Raw genomic sequence first — 22,388 nt, 5'->3', positions numbered from 1 at the left:
TGTTCCATTGATTATAAGAGATATTATTCCTTTATCCTCTAGGGAGTTTTTATGGTTTTTAATAGTGTGTGGGTAAAAGCATTTCTTTAAAAACTTTGAGTTTTTTAAAAAAGTATTTTAAAGCCCTAAACATACGTATATAAACAATATGTAAATATGAAACCTTTAAAATGCATGAACGTTGGTTACACAAACATTCTTGTGATGTTCATGGTTCTTTTAGATTGCCTTCTGTTGTTTTAACTTGCTTTGGTACATCTTTTCAAATGCTTTGTTAAATTGCTTTGTGTGCATCCAAAGCTCAAATTGGAAGGGAAAAAATCAGTTGGCTCAGTAAATACTTATTTCTGTTTGACAGATGTAGTTCTTTGCATAGGTTCATAATGCTTATTGTCCTTCTTGAATTCCATTTGGCAACTCATTACTTGCCACAGATGTTGAAAATGAAAGACTACACTTAACTCTGTTTTCAAAATTAGATATAGTTGGGCAGGCATTTCCACACGTTTAGGCAACATCCATCTGCAATGAGAAGCAATTGTTTATGCTGGAATATCCTGAGGAGTAGTTAAATGCTTAAAGTAAATAGGAAAACAATTACTGTTCTTATTTTATGTAGAATGGATATGAGCTTTCTCAAGTGGCAAAGTATACTCCTCACAAGCCACAAGTCAGTGAATAAAAGATAATACTCATTTCATTTCAAATTGCTCATGTCCTGGGCAGAAATTTGGCAGAAGCTACACTATTTAAACCTGCACTTAGATTTAGTTAGGATTTGGGACTGAGGGGGAAATTCTTAAACATTTATATAGAATGTATTTTCCAGGGTCAGAACCATATTGTATAAGTTAGTGATGCATTATTACTTGGTGGCTCCTGCTAAATTTACTTGTTGGTGAATGCCAGAAAAATATGGGCTCACAATTTTATTTTCCTCCAGTGTCCTGAAGCCATGCACAGCAGGGACTTGGGGGAAATTAAAACGAATATATGAGTGTTGCTTGGGGGGGGGGGGAGAAGCAGACGAGGCCAAGTATCATAAATGGGTTTTGCCAGAGCTTGGATCCCAAGAGCTGCCAAGAATGGCAAGTAATTAATGACAATCAAGGCCCTGTGTGTTGTTGCTGTGTGCCTTCATGTCAATTTCTGATTATGGTGACCCCAAGGAGAACCTATCATGGAGTTTTCTTGGCAGGTTTTCTTCAGAGGGGTTTGCCATTGCATCTTCTGAGACAGTCTGACTTGCCCAAAGTCACCCAGTTGTGTTCACATGGCTGAGCTGAGACTCGAACCCTGGTCTCCAGATCATAGTCCAACACTCAAACCACTCCAAGAAGATGCCCAAATTCTTTCTTTCAGTTAGTTCAAAGTGCCACAAAAATCTCTTTACACACTCCAAGAGAAGAACAGAATAGCCATTACTGGTAACTTTTGTGTTTGACAACACAGAGTCCTTCCAACTTCCTAATAGGAAGATAGCTGGAGACAATATACTATACTTTCCAAACTAATGTTGAACAACATTATAAATTTTGCTGTGTGTGTAACTCTTATGTGATTTTGCCAGCAGCTGTTCATACTGAAAGGGTAAAGTCACAGGTGTATCATAGTGGAAAGTGACAGAATTGTGGGAGGTGTACTTCCTGTCCTTGAATCTCTATTTATTTTATATCGTCCTTCTTTCTCTGAGCTAACAAGAAAGAAAATAGGAGGAAAAAGAGGGAAATGCATAAATAAGTAACAGTTCTAACACCTTTTTAAACATGCACTTTTAGATCATAGAATCATAGAGTTGATAGATACAGAAGCAAAGAGGAGAGGAAATTTGATTAGGATGAGTGCAGAACAAATGTCTTCTGCCTGAGCAGTATGTCCCCCATCATCGCTTGCAATTCCATCTTGCTCTGAGGATCTCTGGTTGAAATGAAACAAGGGAGAGGAAAGCAATCCTTTGAGAGGGTTCAACTGGTAATGAATATCCTTGTAAAACTGACGGTACAAAGCACGTGTGCTGTAGTTTTCTAATCACTTGTGCACCTGCCCAGTAGGGCTCTCAATATGACACATTGAGTGGGCAACAACTCTATAGAACCTGCTTTCCTAATGCCTTACTCTAAGGACCTCCTCTGAGTAACAGTGTGTACAACAACTGGCCATTAAGGCTGGCATGGGGGCAGAGTGTGGCGTGGCATCCATACGATGCATACCCTGATGCCAGTGTGATGCTTGTGTGCTTCATCACTGGTGGGTGGCATCATGGTGCTCTTCTGGAGCTGCGTCCAGATGATTGCAGTGCCAAAGGAGCATGAAAAGTCATGGTGCTGTGCAGCTACGACACCCTTTTCTATACGCAGAAAAGCCATATCGGGGTTTGCTGCAGGTGGTTTGTGGCCCCAATCTGGAAAAGAAATAGGTGGCTGCAGGCTGCTCCTTAGATGTGGTCTGTACAAGCCTGTAAGTTATCAGATGGGTATCCAGGGACCCTATACTTTCATTGTCTTTCTTAAGGCATTACAGTGACCCTTGATATGCTAGGTTTGGTTCCAGATCCCCTGTTGATAACAAAATGCAATGGATGCTCAAGTCCCATTAAATAATAATGACCTAGCAAAATGGTGTCCCTTATAAAAAATGGAAAATCAAGATTGATATTTGAAATTTATACTTTTTTTTTTAACATTTTCAAACGTGGATGCTTGATTCATGTATAAAAATCTGTATATAAGAAAGTCAACTGTAATTCTCAACTCTGGCCTTCCAGGTTATTTTGACTTTGGCTCCCACATGCCAGTCCATTAGCCAAGATGACAGAGGTTTTGGGAGCTGAAGTCCAAATCACCTGGAGGACCAGATTTGGAATAGCTGCTTAAGGGGTATGTACTCTGAGGACAGGTGCCTTTCCAGGAAGTTGGTATACTATCTCTTTACAGCCTTGCACAACAGGAGAGTGGTTTGAAGTCGAAGGCTTTAATGTCAGAGCAATAAGAGACTCTGAAAACAAATAGTCAAAACAAAAAATTAAAGATATTTTCTTTTCTTATGGATTTATCTAGGAATAGGGGGCTCCTAGTACTCACAAAAAAATCCTTCTGAAACAATTGTTTCTCTTTCCCTTAGTCATAGTTTTATACTAAGAAAATGCTAGAAGAAATATTAGTGAAAAATCTGATTTTCCTGTTCACTCCCACCCCCATTATATTTCTTGAATAAAGCAAGAGCAATTTTGGCATTAAAAGTCTTGCTGGAAACCATCTAGCCTCCTTTAAATAAGCCTCAGGTAGTGATTTTGATCCACTTCTCATTTCACAATCTTATGTTAGTTTCTTTTTCAGGAAGTTGTCCTCATAAACCTGAAATCTAACCAGCCTGGATGATGACCACTGTGAAGTGCTATAGAACATATAGAAGAAATCATTCACTAAAGCAGGCTTGATGACCTTGGTGACTTTCAGCCAGCCAGAGGCAATCTAATCATGTCAGTGATTGAAATAAAGCACTAAAACTGGGCACTTTTTCCCTGGAGGCCACCATAGCTTTTATAATGGTTCGTCATTCATGTATTTGTACACATTTCATGATATTCACTGCGCACTCTTAAATGCTCCCTAGCAGTAATGATTTATCATGTGAAAAAAAAATTCATTATTATGTTGCAGCATTTACAGAATCCATTTAAAAGGTAAAGCTATAGATAGTTTATAAAAAAGCTTGCTTCTAATTTGTTTAGCGAAAAAGTTTTTACAATAAAGTTCTCAATTGCTAAATAATCCACCACTAGGTTCTATCAGGACATTCTGTCAGTGATAACTAAAAACCTGGGAAACTTTAAGATTTTCAACTCAGACTTAGACTGTTAAAAGTACTTTTTGTTTCTTCTTGTTTTTTTAATGAATGCTAAATTGGCACGAAATCATAATTTTACTGTTAGGGATGTCTTGAGGCATAAATTGGAAAATGAATTATGCAAAACCCATGTTCTACAGTGGGACCTTGGCATCTGCAAGCTTGTCACAGATTTAAGCATGCATGACAGCAAGCCTGGTTGTCCCCATGGGGAGTTTGTGCCACATTAGGAGCAATGGCACTTCAGGACCCATGTTTTTCCAATCTGTGGGGTATGGTGTGTCTGGAATGGAATCCCCCATGGATGCAAAGGTCCGATTGTACATGATCACAATAGCCAGAATCAATTTGCTCAAAATAGAAAGTAAAGATACCCCTATCAAGATGAATGGGATGTTTAAACAAGATGTGCAGAAAAGGGATAAATAAACCCAATTAGTAAAAATATAATGCATTAGAAAGATTTAGTAAGGAATGGTTTATAGTATTTATTTTTAAAAGAAAAATGGGGATGGTATAGCGATATTAAGTTTATCGACTGATGTTTAACAATTACCATGTGAATAAGATAATAAGGGAAATTTCTATTTTTTATCTGTAGTATAAGAGTAATGAGATTGCCTTTTTTAGGAATTATAAGGATAAAAGTTGATGGAGTTACATAAATTGTATTACTGTTAAAGAAAGTTACTCAGAAGGCAAGAAACTGGGGCAATATTGGTTGAAATGAAGTATGATGTGTGATGTAAGTTATGGAAGTTATGTGTAATGAGGGGTATGTAGTTCTAATTTGAAGGTATGATGAAAGTGGGAGGCTGGAAAAATTAGGAACGTGATACAAATTTGCAAATTGTGGGGTGTAGGGGGGACTAGGAATAATATAGGAGTGGAATGGAAGAAATGAAACGAAGAAAGAAAGGAAAGAAAGAAGAAAGAAGAAAGGATGTGAGATAACTAGATGCGTGTCAAGATCCATGGTATGATGGCCTGGAATTTTCATGGTGGGCTGCTGGGGCCAGGACCATGGATGGTGAACTTAGGGCAAAACAGACCAGCAGTAAGTTCTGGGTTTCAGGGTGTTTCTGAGCATAGCTTTAGATGCCACATGCTCTGACACTGCCCCACACTGCCAGGAAGTTTGCATGGCTGAACACACACCTGTGATGGCTTCATGGCGTTTCGGCAGTGTGGCATGTATAACACTCTGTGCGTCAAAATGCTGAAAAGCTGTGGTTTGTAGCAGCACGTTGCCTTTTTTCACCACAAAAGGAACAGCATTTTGCTCTTCTTTCTCTGTTGGAAAAAAAAAAAACACTGGATCAGGGCTGTAGTTGCGGTTGTCATGGCCTCAATCTAGAGCTTAAAGTGATTGATGTCACCACCCTTTAGGGCTGTCTGTTTTGGCCCTTAGAGATATCCAATGGACCAGAGGCAGGAGGCAGAATCACAGAACAGAGTAAGGTCTAAACACAGCAAGGCTAGCAAACAAAGCAAAATTCAACCAGAGCAGTTCATGCAGCCACCGAAGACTATGGCAAAGGTTGAAAGGCCAATGCAGCCTTAATTGGCTGTATCTCCAGCTGCTCCAGTTACCCTGCATGTGCCTGTTGCTTAGCCCAGATCCTTCCAGACCAGCTCAGGCCTGGTCCTGCAAAATTTGCAGCAGGACCAGCAGCCAGAAGTTTCACCTACAACGACTTACACAGGGTGGACCTTACAATGGGTAAAAGAGATATGTGGTTCTTTTGAGATGATGAGGAAGTTGGGAAATGTAACTGGAATACTGTATATCTAAAAATAGGTTTGTATTGGTAGTTGTAAACATATTGTATTGTGTTTTTATATTTAATAATTTTAGTCTGTTAACAAAACCTTTTATAATGTATTTTACAAGTTTGTTCATATACTGTTATGCACTACTTTTGCTGTATTTTAATTTGTTGCTGTTGCTGTTGTTTTTGTTTTTATACTGCTTATGGTTTGTTATAAATAAAACATTACTTTCTAACATACGACTACAAGCCAGAGTGCTCTGGGGCTTGCCCCAGCTCCCTATTGTGCAGGGCGAAAGGGGGCCCTTCGCCCTGCGACGCTCTGGGAGCTGGGCTCGGTGACAGAGTTCCGGTCCTCCAGGAGATGATTGGTTACTGCCGGCTGGAGAGGAGTCTTCGGGTCAGGTGGTACTGAGGGCGGGCTTAGGCCTATATAGGCCAGTGCTGCCAGCCCGGCCTCAGTCGGTGCTTGGCTCCGGATATTAGGAGCCAAGCAGGAAGGGAGGAGGAGCTGAGCCTTCTCCCACCCACCCACCGCTTGGGTTTGGGTTTTTTGTCACAACTTTGGGGCGGCAGCATAGGCCAGGATCTGCACGGTGTGGTACCAGGGCTACGGAGCTCTGGTTTGGGAGTCAGTCGGGACCCGGGGGCGAATAGGGCAGGCGTATGGCCATTGCGGGGGCCATAACGCAAGAGCGCCTCCCAGTGACTAGGGGCTTAGCAAATGGCAGAGATGCAGTCATACGGTGTTCCTTAGCCCCTAGGTCATCCCAATACCTGGTGGGTGCCAGGTTGTGGTTAATCAGACAAACGTGGGGTTGTTTGATTTTGCAGATCCTGATCTCATGCTTTGTGTCAACCCTACCAATGGTTTGCTTAATAAAGTTGTGGCCTTTCCTCCAGCATGGTCTCCTGTGGTTATTTGGCAGCAGCATCTGAGGCAAAGGCATTCATTCGTCCATTCATTCATTCATATTTAATAATTTTTTAAAAAAAGAAGACTAATGCCCAGTACAAACGGGCACTTTGCAGCATCCTCACCATGAACTAGGGCTAGATGAGGCTGGGCATTTACATATCCAGCAACCTAGTCCATGAGTATGCCGCTATCATGGCTTACCGCTGTCCACACGAGTGGTGCGATGATGGCACAAGTGTCGCACAGCACCCAAATAGTGCTGGCAGGAAGTGACATGATGAAGGTGTGTACATGTGCATCAATCGTACCCCTTCCTGGAAGCTGCTTTTGGCAGGTTTTTTTTTTTTTGTTTGCTCCCAGGAGTGCATTGTTGCCGCGCTGTTTGGTTGCTGCATCAATGATGCAGGGCAAAGAGGGGCGGCATTTGTCGAGCCCCTATGACTCTGGAGACCAGGGTTCAAATTGTCACAGTACCATGAAAACCCACCTGGCTATCTTGGGCAAGTCAAAAACTCTCACACTCTCACCCTCAGAAATCATCATGATAGGTTTGCTTTAGGGTTGCTGTAAGTCAGAAGTAACTTGAAGGCACACAACAACAACAATGTTGTGATATAAGAATATTCAATGCTTTGTCAGAGCAAAGATTCATCAGGCCCAGTGTGTTTAACATCTTTTAAAATAGCATTTCCCTTTCCTGGATCTGTTATTTGACGTTCTTGTAGCCAAAGGATACTAAGGAGATTATCGCATTACTAATAAACCCAGTTTACCTCTTCAGAGTTACATTTGAATTCAGGTTGCAGCTGGATATTATCACATGGATTTTGCTGCCATTGCTGCCTCCCAACTGCATCCAGGCAAAAATCTGGCTAAAATCTGCCCTCAGATGGTTGATCTGCAAAGCTGGGAAGTTCCTGAAAGTGAAAAGCGGCCGATTGAAGTCAGGAGGTGGCAATGGCAGCAAAATCCATGTGATAATACCCGGCTGCATCCCAAAATCGAATGTAACTCGGAAAAGGTAAATTGGGTTTAGTAGTAATGCAATAATCTCCTTAAACAAATACAGGACATCAAAGATGCCAAACTAATTATGTAAGACTTTCAAAAGTCCACAAAATTACTTATGTTTCAATATTTGCTTCTTGTGTAGAGCCCCAGAAAGGGGGGGAGGGGTGCTAATAAGAACACATGTCTAGTATCTGAGGTTGAAAATAGGCAGAACATGGTGGAAATTGTTTTAACAAACATTAGTGACTCTAAAAACAAACATAATGAATTAGGGGCAGCAGATGTATGTAGAAGTCTTCACACTTAAAATATTTTCCCTCACTTTTAGCATATATTCCATAAATCTTACATGAGTAAAAACTGTTAAACACCAACTTGCAAAACCTTTAATTTTTTATGCACACATACATGCTGTTTGAATGATATGCAGTCCTGATTTCTCTTTGTAATAAGGCATGCATGTAAAAAGAATAATTAGTTCTAGGTTATTGTAATTCTATTAGGTGAGGCTAGACTTTAGTATAAAATATAGGCATAAATACTAAGCATATTAATTATGCACTGGATGAGTTTCATCTCATTATTTCATCTAAGCCTGCCAACATGTCATAGCTGCAGCTGTTGCTGAATTTATGATAGCATAAGGTTCTTACACAGTGAATGATTTTATCCCCAGGTAAAGCACTGACTACACTGTGATGGGGAGGATGAAGTAATCCCAAGAAATTAACCAGAATTTGATCAAAATACAATAGGCCAACATTTAAGATTGTGAGGTTCACAGTGAAATTAATGGAATATGTCAGTGTCACTTCACCAATGAAATTACATGGTGCCACTTTTATTCAGAAGGCACTTTTATTTAACTCACATCCCTTACAATATAAACAAAAATGTATAATATGCCATTATATTGCTCCTTTGTTGATATATTAATACTAAATATGAATTATGTCATCCTAGTAAGTCTGCAACCGGGCTTGTTTATCTCGGATTGGCCTTTTTTTTGTCATCAACGCACTTGTAGAAAGCATGGGATGAGTCCTTCCTGAATCTTTGTTTGCAAAGAAAAGCCAGAGAGAAGTCTTAGCTTTACCTTGTGATGGAGTAAATTTTGATTCACATTTTTCAATTTATAAGCAATATATGAAAAATTTACATATATTCAGTCTTCATGCTTAGCTCTCCCTGTGTGTGTTTGTGTTTATTGGGAAGTGTGGGAGAGACAGGAGTGCATTTTAAAAGCAGAGTAATTACTACGTGCAACCGGAAAATGGACAATAACTAGTTCCATGCAACCAGCTTGACACACAATGTCTAGCAAGAAATAAAATGGGCTGAAACTTTCTTGTAAAAACATATTACAGTCGGCCCTTCTTATACATGGATTTTTTATACACGGATTCAAGCATCCACGGTTTGAAAATGTTAAAAAAAGTGTACATTTCAAATATCAAACCTTGATTTTCCATTTTTTATAAGGGACACCATTTTGCTATGTCATTATATTCAATGGGACATGAGCATGCACAGATTTTGTTATCCACGGGAGATCTTGGAACCAAACCCCAGTGTATAACAAGGGTCCACTATACATAGATTTCATTACAAATATTAAAAGTTTCAAAACATTTCATGATGATTGACTTTGTAACATGGGCTCTTAAAGCGTTAAGGAGAGAACGAACTACAGACTAAAAAATGGTGGGCAAATGAGGAGTTTATCGCATGTAACTTTTCACGCTGACCTGGGTATGGAACAGGATCGGGCTGGAATGGGTTAAAACTGATTTTACCACATACAAACTTGCTGCTGTGCTTCCGCCCAACCATCACCAGTCCTCCAGCAGTGTTCTGGCAGCTGATTTTAGTACTACATAGTATCAAAAATCAAGGACAGGTGATGGTCAGGTGCCAGTGCAGCAGCAATTTTGTGTGTTGTAAAATCAGTTTTAACCTGCTCCATCCTGATCCTGCCCTATGCCCAGGTTGGCGTGGAAATTACATGCAATGAACTCCCTAAACTAACTGCAGACTAACTGATGTAGTAAAAGAGATGGTATGGCTATGACCAATAAGCAGGAAATGACATGATTGTATGCTATGTTTGAATTCTTAGAGAGATATGGATACCAGCAAATATTGACTAAAGGCATGCTAGTGCTGCCAACTCTAACAGAGTGAGTGATTGAGTGAGAGAATTAGAATTTACTGGACACTTTTTTTGTCAAGAAAATGAAATGGCTTTAATCCAGTACACATTTATCTGGGACTAAGAGTTATTCAGAATGATTGAAAAGTCCTAGATGTCCCTTCTATATTGGGTTAAAATAAACTGACCCAAGGAGTTGGTATAAAAAGCAATCTGATCATACTGGAAGCTGACAGAAAATATTCTGGGATAAACAGAACATGTATGGCTCTCCAAAATAAAACTGGAAAGAACAGGAACAAAATTTGGGACTTTCCAGTCTTTTAAATCAGTATTAATTAAGTTTGGTGGAATTTACATCTGGACATACATACATAGTGAATTTCTGGCTAACATGTTAACACCTGAAGAATTTCTGACACAATATTTTTTGCTTAACACTCTTTTTTTTATATATGCATGGTGAACTCATTTCTTGATGATGTTGGTATTAATGTCTCCTTATTACATAAGAAAAATAAATAGCGCAAAAATGGAAAGAATACTCAACAAACCCTACTGATATATAATAGATGGGCATTTTAGGCTGTACTGTCTCACTGAATTGGACAAGACTAAACTTGATGAATTTGGCTGTTTAGTCTGCCAATATAACAACTAGAATGCTATGAAAATTAAGAGCAAAAGATAATGATATTTTTATCAGTTGGAAGAACTAGTGCATTCTTTAGATTCAATTCTAATTTTTAGTAGGCAACAAATCAATCTGTAGCAACCTTGGGCAGCAATTTAGATCCATGTCCTGACAAAGCTAACCCTTACCCGCATCTCTCTAGATACAAGAGAGATAGCATATTGCACTTCATCAATAAAAATGATTTACAGCAGTCCATAAAGTTATTCATTCCCCAATTCCCGGAGATCACATTTACTGTAGATTGTGAAACAGCATGGGGATATATTGTGGGAGAAGAGTAGCTTAAAAGCCAGGGACAAGGCACTTGCTTGTGTGAGAGTGACAAGGACAACACTTCAGATATATGCACAGCGTTTTGCCTCTCTCTCACCATATGTTCATGTTTTTTGTTTTTTAAAACAACAACAACTTCTGAACACTGGGCTAGTCATAAAATACACCCTCCCATTTCCTAGAAGCCTGGGGAAGTTAATGGAATTGGTCAGGGGCCCAAAAAAACACAGTCAAAGATTTTAAGGCCAGATCAGCTATTAGAATGGGAAAGACTCTCCAGTAATGTAACCTTGTAAATTAAATAAGATGAGAGGACCGTAAGGAAAACACGCTCAATTATTGAAATATCTCCACCAAACATTCCAAAACATATTAGCTGCTAACATATTCACTTCTTGTGATTCTTGTATTGGGGAGCCAAGGATAAGGAAAGCACAATAGTGCTGCAAAGACTAGCTTCCCTTGTGTGCTGGTCTTCAGTTCTTCTTCCATCTTGGAACCCTTTCCACACTAGCTAATCTAGAAAGGAATTCTTCATATCTTCCACAAAATCTCAATGTTTCACAAATGGTTATGGGGCAAAACCGACTACCTAAAAGGGGTCTATCAGGGCCACCCGAAAGCCGCTCACCCGATAGGTGCAGCAACCACACACGTGCGGCCCTAATCCAGCCCATTGCAGCTGTTTCAAAGTGGCTTCTGAAAATGAGCTTCTTTTTAGGACGACTTGGTGGTGGCTTCTGGGTGACTTGGGGGCATGTGTCATGTGATCGCCATGCCCCCAAGCCGACCAAAGCAGGCTTTTTTCACCCGTCTGTTTTGGGCCAAAGTCTATTTTCAAGGGTGTATAAATCATATAGCTATGATTTATACACCCTTGTTATACATTATATATTATATTATATAATGTTGTATGTACAAGTACACACCTAGCTATGCACCTGAAGTTAATAAATATTATAAATGTATTTGTGGCCATTTATATTAACATGTGAAAATGGAGTATCTATATGTATCTTAGAGACTGACAAAAGAAAAAAAAATTTTAAAACGGGAAACGTACATTGACAGCAAAGGGGATGGATGGCATTGTACCTCATGGGCTTTTGAATACACCATTGATAAGTAAACGAAACCCAACATCCGAAGAAAATTTAATGCACCAATTAAAGCCCTTGAAAAATGAGCCTTCAAAGCTGAAGTATGTCTTGTCAATCTCATCTGTTAAAACATTTCCCCATTCACAGATCTGAGCAATGGTCTTCAGATATCACAAATTGATTTTGTCCCCTGATAAGTGTTGGGAGCTGGCAAGTGGAACACTGAAGAATAACAATATCCCCCTACACCAATCATACAACTCACTCTCCTGTTCCAACAGTTTTACTGGCTACTGATTTCATTCATGGCATAATTCAAAGTGCTGGTCAAGCCCTATAAAGCCCTACATGGCTTAGGTCCAATCTATCTGACAGAGTCCCCCCAAGATGAGCCTGCCAGACCTGTGACATCCTGCAAATGGGTGGGGGTGGCTTCTTTTAGACCCACCAATTTCACAAGTGTGATTGTTGGAGACATAACATTATATCTTCTTAGTAGCTGCCCTTTACCTCTAGACCTCCTTCCCTAGGGAAGAATGGCACCTTCCTTGCTGCCCTTCCATCGGCTGGTGAAGGCTTTTTTATTCTGCCGTTTTCAGAACTGAAGGTTTTTGAGGAAAGAGCTTTCAAGAAAGTCTTGTATTGTTTTCACTTCTACTATTTTAAACAGCTTTTTACCATTTAAAATGTGTGTTTTAAATTGTTTTAATATTGATAATGGTCCAATTATGTTTTAAGGTTTATTTTTGCATGTTTTTTTTAACTACACTGTGATCATTTTAATTTGAAAGTTATCTTGACTCCATCTGGGAGAAAGACAGGGTATAAAAGTTGATATATTGATAACAATGATGATGACAACAATGATGATGATGATGATGATGATGATGATGATGATGAAGAAATTATCAGAATTTAGGATGTGTACCTCCAATTCCCTTATCTTTTATCCTGTTTACCATCTCCAATTGCACAGAGAGCTGGGGAAAGAGACTTCATTTGGACTACAGCTGCCAGAATCTCCCTGAAAGGCCAACAGTGCTCAAACTAGTCTAAATTCACCAATTTTCAGTGGGAAATGCAACTGCTTTTGTGTAAATTTATCATATGTTTATGAAACTGGTGTCTTATGATAGCACATCTTTGCATAGGACGCTTCATGCATCCAAGGAAGAAGACCAAAGTCTATGAAAGCTCATCCTATCAACTTCTCTCACTCAGTTAGTTTCAAAGGTACTACAAGATATCTTTGCATACTGATACTCCAGACTAACATGGCTATATCTCTGAATTTTATGTAGTACAGTAAAAGGAACAATATGTCTTAGGTTCATCTGCTCTATTTTTATATACACAAAAAACTTCATCCTGAAAAAAAATTCAAATTTGTCTTTAAAGGATAAAATCAAATTGTGATGAAAGGCTTTGAAATGTCACCCTATTTTTAAGAATTTTCATTTCAACCATTTGTATATATTTTAAAAAGTCCAATGCACCTTTCATGTTCTGTTTACTGTCTGTAACACACAGTTTATGCTCAGATTTATTTTTAAAATACTTTTTATTGGAATTATATAGTATAAAATAAAGCATAATAGAAAAAAATAATCTACATATAAAAGCAAGAAAGCAAGAGAAATGAATAAAGAAATAAGATAACAAAAAGACATAAAATGACTTTCAGTCTTTTCTTCAGCTGCTATATCCTAATTTTAACTAAGTTTCCTCCATCTGAAAAAACAAAGGTATACTTTTTTCTATAGTCTATCAATATTTCATTAGTACAGAGATAAAGTAAAAGTTACAAAACCAAGAGGCGAAATAGACTGCCCTGAAGAAGCAGTTTGCTGCCGCCCCTTTGCACGCCAGATCGGGGTCACAGCAACCACATACTGGAGCCCCGATCCGGCATTTTTCTGGGCCAATAAGAAGTGGCAAAATGCCGCTTCTTCTTGGCCCAGAAAAAGTGCACCCTTGTGTCGCATGGCTCTTCCCATTTCTTTGACAAAGCATGTTTAAATGCTGTGACAAAAAAATGTCATGACGCCACCCACTGTTTGATCAGGCGCGTGGTGTGATGCCACTTTGGAGGTGGAATCAGGTCATGCGGCGTGCAGTCACCATGCCCCCACTTCACCCCAACGTCAGCCCTTTTGGCCAGTCTGTACAGCCCCTAAGTAATTGTTGTACAAAGCGTTAATCCAAAATTAGCTTTCCAATATCTATCCACTAATGATAATTAGTAATAATAACTAATTCCATTTAAACAAAGTATTTCAACATACTTCAGAATTCAAATAATAAATATCATCAATGATTATTTTCACTTTGCTATCAGCACCATTTAAACCATTTAAATCTTACTTAGGCCTCAAGCAGACGGGTGGCTTAGAATGACCTCTGGCCACTCCTGCTGTGAGAGTGCCCTGAGCGATGTGGGACCATGGTGACCATACGCCATGGTCCCAACGTCACCCCCCTGACACAGTTTGTGATGGATCACCAGCAAGGAGTGCTTTTTTGTGCTCCTTTTGCAGATGGGTTTGAGCTGCCTTAGGCACAGCTTCAGCCTGATCTGGAGGTGTGTGACATCTGAATGCCAGGACCCTGGATCGGCCAGAAGGCGGCACTTTTGGCCCATCAGTTTTGGGCCTATGTTTATATTATACATCCCTGAAAATTAATATTAAAACTAACCAGTAGGCAACTCCATTACTTCATGAAGACCAAAGGTTTTTTTTCTTTTAAAACAAACTGTAGCATATTTTTATTGATCACCTCATTAAGATTAATACATAAATCAAGCCCATATCAGCACCATTTAAATTTTATTTAATCTGTATTATATCGTAATCTTGACACAACTCCCCCTCCCAGAACTGAAAAATACAAACTGAGGCAAACCCCTCATAGTTAACAACACATGCCTTTGGTACAGTTTTCCACAACCATCCTCTCACCCAATCTCAACCTGCTCAATGATCAATTGCCAGTCTTTCCCCCTAATTTAATTCTTTTTAAAAGATAGTTTTAGTCTTCTCATTCATAATCTTCACACCTCCAAAATCCTCTGTCATCATAGCCTGATCTTCAGCCATCTGTTTACAAGAAATGTCTTCATCCCACATCTGCACTGCATAGCCTATGGCATCTCCCTCCAGATACTCAACCTGATTGCTTATCTGATTGCCTATCCATCTCCCTATCTGATATCACCACCACGAAATCCTCTTCACAGTCCTCAGATTGTTCAAAATATTCAGTGTCATTTTATATCCCAACTTTACAATCAAGGGCCTTTGACCTAGCTATTATCAATGTTATTTCTCTTAGTTTTTAAGCACTGTTTGAAAAACAGTTTATTGTGCTGAGTTACAAGGGGTGCCTCCTCTCCTCTTTTGGAACACAGACATTTCTCCATATCTAAAGCCAATCTTATCAGGTGTTGGGTTGGTGTGGGGGGGGGGGGGGGGGGGGGGTGCAATCCAGTGCCTCCTTTTGTCAAAACAAATAAAGTTTCTCCCAATGTCTCCTTTTTTTGTATCCAGACTTAATAAAGCCAAATTAATTATATGCGATATAAAACAAAATCAATAAATCTTTCAAATATTGTCATTGCTAACTCTTTTGATCCTTGCAGACTTTGTTATTTCCAATTTTATTACACCAATAAAGAAAATACATCCAAAATAAAATGCTAACCACATCTTTCCTTCGTCTAAAAAAAAAAAAAAGAGCAGTTTACAAAAGGGAAAGATATCCCGGGATTTCTTTAATCGAGATGTTAAAAAACAAGATCTAAAGATCAGATGTTAAACAAAGAAAGCAAAGATTTTGGATCAATTGTCCACAAAGAATTTCTGGCCCTTCAGGCTTTGCAGATGACAGTTGGGCATGGTGATAAATCCCAGTCCCTCCACATAGATTTGCTAACTGCTTCTTGTGTTTCCACAACAACTGTTGGGTAATGGGGCCCTCTGGGCAATCCCTTTGATCTTCCCTTGATTTTAGGAAGATAAATTGCCAACTGGAGCTTACCTCCAGTTGGTTAAAAACCTCCACTGCTTCTTTCCCTGCAGATTCCTGAAGAAAGGGAAAACTTCAATACTCTATCTTCCCTTGCGAGTCCTTATTCTCTGGTTTCTAAAGTATCTTTTTTTAAAATGAAGTTTAAACTTAAAGAGTTTTTCATATTATATTTATTCATTGATATAACATTCATTTTTAAAACCATTAAATCATAACAAATATAACATAATGTATCATAATGACATGGCAAAAAACAACACATATAACACACATCAACTTTCTACTTAACACTTCTTGGTTTTATTTATTCATTAACTGTCTATCTCTTTTATGATTATTTTAGTGTTCTACTATCACTGACATTTTCTTCTTCTGTCCTCTATTGTTTGCAATTCAGTGTTTTTCTTGTAAGACAATCATAACGTTAACAGATATCGTTAATCTTGAATTTCTGCAATTGTTACCCCCTGCATCCCCCCCAAAAAGAATTGGTAATAAATACCAATGGTATTTTTTTAAAAAAAAGTAACAATTGGTATTTTTTTTAAAAAAAATAACTAATTCTATTTGTGCATGTATAGAATCCATTTTTAATTTTGTAAATTACAGTAATTAAAATGGGACACAATTAAAACATATAGCACTGCAGCCAAATCTGCATCTCTAGGATGATGGTAACCTAGGTTTAACTGTGCTATGAACTCCTGGCCTGTGCATAATCCTGAGAATCCAGGCTCAGGACTGAATCCAGAAACCTTAAACGGTAAACCTACATCTTCAGGGGAAGTCTAATACCTCTAGTACAGGTTCAATCCCTGTTTCCTTCTAACTTTTTGAGTGACCAGGAACACTTCTTTTTCTGGATTAAGATTGACTTTCTTCACCTCCTCCAGTCCATTAGTGATGTCAGACAGCAGTTTTAGAACAAAAGCAACTCTTGCTATTTTTGCTGACTGATTTATCCCAAAGATTTATGAACAAAATAATAGTGCATTTAAGATTATATTTACAACTGTGAACCCTTCATTATGAAAGCAATTCTGTTTATAACATTAAACACTTTCAGAAATATTTTTTTTTAAAAAAACACAGACTGAAACAAAGCATTTCCAAGGCAACAAGAAATGAGCTGGTGTGTGAAGTGACTGAAATGAGGCCTAAGTGGTATGAGTAGGGATAAAAGGTTCATAACTAAAAGTGAATTTTAATAAGATTTTGGATCTAAGTGCTTTACAGGAAATTCACATAGGAAATCTTAAGAGAAGGGCAGAATCCTTAAGGAGAACTCAGGTCATACAGTTCCTCAGAGGTCACATTGTTCCAGTAGGTATTATGAGGAGTTATGGGGGAAGGTGTACTGCACATTTATCTTCAAAATGCATCTTCCCATGGTTGTTTTGCTGTTCCATGGATCCTTTCGTTCATGATAACAAAATAATCCATTTAAAATCAGTAACAACATGACATGGGTGCAGGTTACTGCACAATACTGTAAACATGAGAAACTGACTGTGACATTTACAGAGCAGGGCTTGCAGGGACAACTATAATAATTAAAAAAACCATGCAGTGGAATGTGTGTGTGTGTGTGTGTGTGTATATATATATATATATTCTCTTGCTATAAACTGCTTTCTTTTCTGTATATTTAGACAAAAATGAATGGAGAAGCAAGGTTTGTGCACGTCTCTATGATGCAACCTGTGCTATGGTGGAAGCTACAATCTGAAACTGAGGGGACATTTTTTAATGGTATGTAAGACCCTGCAAATGTTCATTGTGTCTCTTGTCTACTGCATCTGTCCTTGGCCCAGAGACAAATTAGCCATTTACCCTTAGCAATACAGGCTATGAATGAAGCATAACATATATACTTCTATATAAGCCAAGAAATTTTGCTTGAAAAATTGACAGAAAAAACACAGCTTGACTTATCCATGGGTCAATGTAAGTACTGTACTTTTTAATAAGAGTTAAGGTACAGTACTTACATTGACACATGGATAAGTGAACCCATGTTTTTTCTGTCAATTTTTCAATTGCAGAAGTATATACACTAAGCTTTATTCATAACCTGTATTGCTATGGCTAAATGGTTAATTTGTCTATAGATTAGCCATTTAGCCATAAATAAAAGGAACTACCCCTTCTCTTAGAAGAGTGGCAAAATGTGAGAGCTTAGTCTATCCCAAGAGAACCTCCGTACAATCCGCCCCGCGCACTTCGATCTTTTAGAAGGGCGGTATATAAATAAAATTTTATTATTATTATTATTATTATTAACCTAAAAGAAGCACTGATTCTCTCTATTCTTTCCACTGCAGGTCCACTTCTGGCCTTTTTGAATCCCTGAGTGGAAAAATGGTGCAGTGATGGCTCTTTAGTGCTTCCCCTCAAAGAAGTACCAAAAGTAGAGAGGAGCTTGGTGCTTCCTTTAGGTTCTCCTGGATGAATTAACCTCTCACCTTTTGCCACTGTACTTAGAAAAGGTGTTTCCAGCAATGTTATTCCAGCAATGAGGAATCAGACAATGAAGGGTTTGAATAATATATTTGTGTTTTTCAGCTTTCTGGGGTTAAAATCAGACAATGTTATCTCATTAAACTTGAAGGCTATAATCACTCTTAACACAGTCTGTATTTTCTTTGCTTTGTCTTTCATTCTTTGTGGCATGTGCATGTTTACTTAGCCCCATCCATATCTGGTCACTTCCCATACACATTACACAGCCAGTGTTTATTGTAGTTCCCATCTCATCCATCTAGCCTTTATGATGAGCACTGTTTTCGTTTGCTTCATCCTTTACATTCTTTGCTATATGCCCCTAGGTTTTTCTTTCGGCTCATCCACAGGCAATATAAAAATCCATAATTTTGGCCCCCAAATCTGCCCTTGACTTGGTTGACTTCTACATGGGTATATACGGTACATTTTCCTCCAGAAGTTCATAGAACAATCAAAAATTGTGCTAATTTATAGAACAATACAAAAATTCTGCTACTCAAGGTGAAAGATTATGCATGGTTTGAACTCTGTGAAGGATACTTCCTCTACAGATATACAGGTGCAAACTAAATATTTCACACTAAATGCTTATGATGCTAATTGCTAAAGAAGCATCTAACCATACCCTGTGCATAATGAAACTACTCTTGCCCACATATTGGGCACAAAAGATGATAATTCTACTTGCTCGACTAATTTGTAATCCCCAAATTAGAAATCACAAAGGCTGTAGTTAGAAGAGAAGAGTTAGAAGAGTCATGATTTTTAAGCTGTCATGTCTCAGTTTCCAAATGTGCAGATTTATTTTCTTTAAAAACCACAACTCCACCTCAATAACATTTCCAAAATGCCACAAAAATCCATAAATGAAAGATAAATCTCCTTAGTACATGGCAAGACTTCCTGCCCCTTCATCCTATCCAGGAATATCTTTCAGATCTATCTTGCTTTTGACTCTAATTGTTGCAGTCCATACAAATGAGCAAACATACCTCATGGTGACCAGCTATTGTAGCAATATGGAGAGCTGTAAGTGCTCCATAGCCAACTTGCTGGATGTCAGCTCCACTGTGCAATAAGGCTGTTAAAAGTTCTGCATTGTCCTGAAATGTGAATAGTGACATAATTATTTAGAAATCATTGTTAGGAATATCAGTGGCAAAGAACCTATTTTGCATGTGAGAAGTCCTGATGCAATCTTTTGCATCTCCTGGCAGGTCCGGAAAGGACTCCAGGATACTCTGGAGAGCCAATGCCAGTCAATGAAGACAGTCCTCTGAGCTAGATGGACAAATAGTGGCCTGTTACAGACTGCCAAAATAAAGCTGCTTTGGGTCTCTTTGGAGGTATGCTATTTAAATGATGCATGGGTCCTCAGAGTCCGGAGGTCATGCCAAAGCCACACTCCATTCCTAAGCACTGGAGTGCAGCTTTGGTGCAGCTTCCGGATTCTTAGGGTGTATGCATCATTTAAACAGCCTACCTCCAAAGAGACCCGAAGCAGCTTTATTTTGGCAGTCTGTAACAGGCCAGTAAGACTTTGTATAATATAAATTGTATTATTACATAGCAGATAACCCTCTCCATGAAACTTTGCCACAGATGTGTCCATATACGAAAAATATCCTTCTAGAAAAACCTTGAAGGATCCACTACTTTCTTAAATATGCCCTTAATATATTTCACCTGACACAGTCTCCCAACCACTTCCTCTACAGGAACAACATCCTGATTGTTTGAATAAACAGTTCTGAAAATATGTCAAAGAAAAACTAATCAGTTTCAATAGGTCCCTTTGAATTTTGGATTCTACTAATAAAACCTCTCAGCTAACAATGCTACAAACTTCCTATGAGCCTTCATAACATGGTATTAAATTCAAAGGAATAGAGTAGCTGAAATATTTAAAACAGTTATGGATACAGTCACATTTTATATTTTACTCTCAATTAACTAGCAGCCCAGACAATTTCCAATAATGAAAATGAAACATCACAAACTTCTCATGGGCATGCCTAATAAAGAAGCGCTTCTCACATCACCTTCTGAGATTTATTCCAAACATTCAAGTGCAAAGTACATACCATATGTTTTGCTTGTGATAGTAGTGAACAAAAGTGAAAACTGTCCATGCTTGGGATATGGATTGTGTCATGGTTCTTTCAAATATGAGATAAGTATTATAACCCCAAACTCCTTTCTAACCTATCCATAGAAGAACTTGGCTCCTCTCTGTCCCGTTTATATTCTTCCACTCCACACTTGCTCTTTCTTATCTTGCTGCTGCTCTAATATTAGTGGAGGGAAGAACATAAGGAAGAATTTCTCCCTGTTACCTATGGTTGGGGTGGGGAAAGTAACATATGGGTGGCATATGGAAATTACCAGTTTACTTCACAAAAGGCATCTCTTTGGCCTAAAACAACCCAAAGGGGGAAAAACCATGGCAGATTGCTCATCTTATGTCCCCTACATGATGTGGGGGGCATTTGAATATAAAAACGTGATGGATACAGTTGGCTTTTTGAGGTGTGGGGTGTTTATGGTGTCTAGACCTCAGGTAGTTGCCCAGTCTGGACTGTAGCCTTAAGCCAGAAGTCCCTGATAACTGTATTTTTCCCACACTGGCACCAAGCTTATGGCCATGCTAGTACCAAACACTAAGCTCTGGAAGCTTAGTAGAGCAGAGACAGAAAATGTGAAAGAACATTTGTCAAACAGAATAATTAATTAATTAAACACCATGTACCTTGTAAGCTGCTAAATGCAAAGCTGTAAATCCATTTCTTGTCAGCCTAGATGGACGCAATCCTTTCAGCATGAGAGTCCTAATGTGTGATTTATTACCTGCATAATAACAAAAATTAAATACTTGTAGTCACATATTTTCATCCCAGACCTACAAATGCTTAGTCAGAGTCAGCGCCTACTGAGATCAACTGGACATTCTCATTTATCATTGTACTGAAACAATGAAATGTAGCAGATACAATGGTGATGTTATCCCAGATTATGAAAATGTTACTTTTTAAAATTCCAACTCCACAATCTTTGAAACATGAGTTATTCTAGTTACTTTTTGAAATGTGTTCCCCTTCTCGCCTTAGGACAACAGTTATTATTGTGTAATATAATCATTTCATTTTATAAATCTCATCCAAGAGTGTTAAGCCACTTTTTACAGTAAACAAAATGCATTCCACTTAATGCCTATGTATGATTGAACAAGAATGCTGCCAGAGACAAACAGATTTAAAAAATAATAACAGTCCTGATGTTTATTACAAAGAATCAAAATCATTAAATATGCCAATAAGAGGGTTATAAAGCATCCAGGCTGAAAACCATACCTTCACAAATACAACACAAATGCAGAAGAGACAGCCCATTTTCTGTACGATAATTCAAATTAACTTTGCTGAAGGCTTCATCAGAGCTGAAAAAAAGGAAAAGAAAAATATTTTATACATGACAACAGATTTAATATTTTAGCATACTATCTCTCATTGAGGAAAACATTTGAAAAAGTAAGAATTTACTGTGATTTCCCCCTAAAATTAGGCTTGTGCAGATTCTAGTTTTTACTTTGAAGTCCATTTTATTATAAATTTCCCTCAGTTTTTCCTCCTCAGACAGACATAGAATAGTGTAGTGCTTTAGTGTTGGCCTAGAACTCTGGAAGACCATGGCTCGAATGTCCACTGAGCTGTGGAAAGCCACTGGGTGACCTTGAGGAAGTCACAGTCTCTCATCGTCAGAGAAAGGCAATGCCAAACCCTTTCTGAATCTTGCCAAGAAAACCCTGTGATAGCTTCAAATTAGGGTCACTTAAGTCAGAAATGACTGAAGGCACACAACAGCAACAACCTCCCTCCCAAAACCACTCCTTTGTTTTTCAAATAAAACTTCTTCTATGCTCAGTTGGTCATAGCTCTTGTTTCCACTTTTTTCCCCTGTACTTTTTATTTGCTCCCTTTTTTGAGCTGGACAAACTGGTCTTACATGGAGTATGTTAACTTGAACACAGCTAAGAACAACAAAAATGTTGCATGATACAGCTTTCTCTTGAATGTGCCACATCAGA

The 22,388-nt window shown here is 38.4% G+C and overlaps 1 protein-coding gene across 1 annotated transcript in view; it reads right to left on the bottom strand.

The window, feature by feature from the left end:
• The window catches only part of LOC121928795 (serine/threonine-protein kinase TNNI3K-like), a 206,469-nt gene that overhangs the window by 172,513 nt on the left and 11,568 nt on the right, over positions 1–22,388 (bottom strand). Inside the window, 3 exon segments of the mRNA XM_042464007.1 lie at positions 19,297–19,407; positions 21,054–21,151; positions 21,655–21,740. Coding sequence (XP_042319941.1) covers positions 19,297–19,407; positions 21,054–21,151; positions 21,655–21,740 — 295 coding nt within the window.

This window comes from Sceloporus undulatus, chromosome 4 (assembly GCF_019175285.1).
Source record: "Sceloporus undulatus isolate JIND9_A2432 ecotype Alabama chromosome 4, SceUnd_v1.1, whole genome shotgun sequence".
Classification (NCBI taxonomy): Eukaryota; Metazoa; Chordata; class Lepidosauria; order Squamata; family Phrynosomatidae; genus Sceloporus; species Sceloporus undulatus.
The sequence above is the reverse complement of the archived record's forward strand: the minus strand, read 5'-3'. Positions and strand labels throughout refer to the sequence as shown.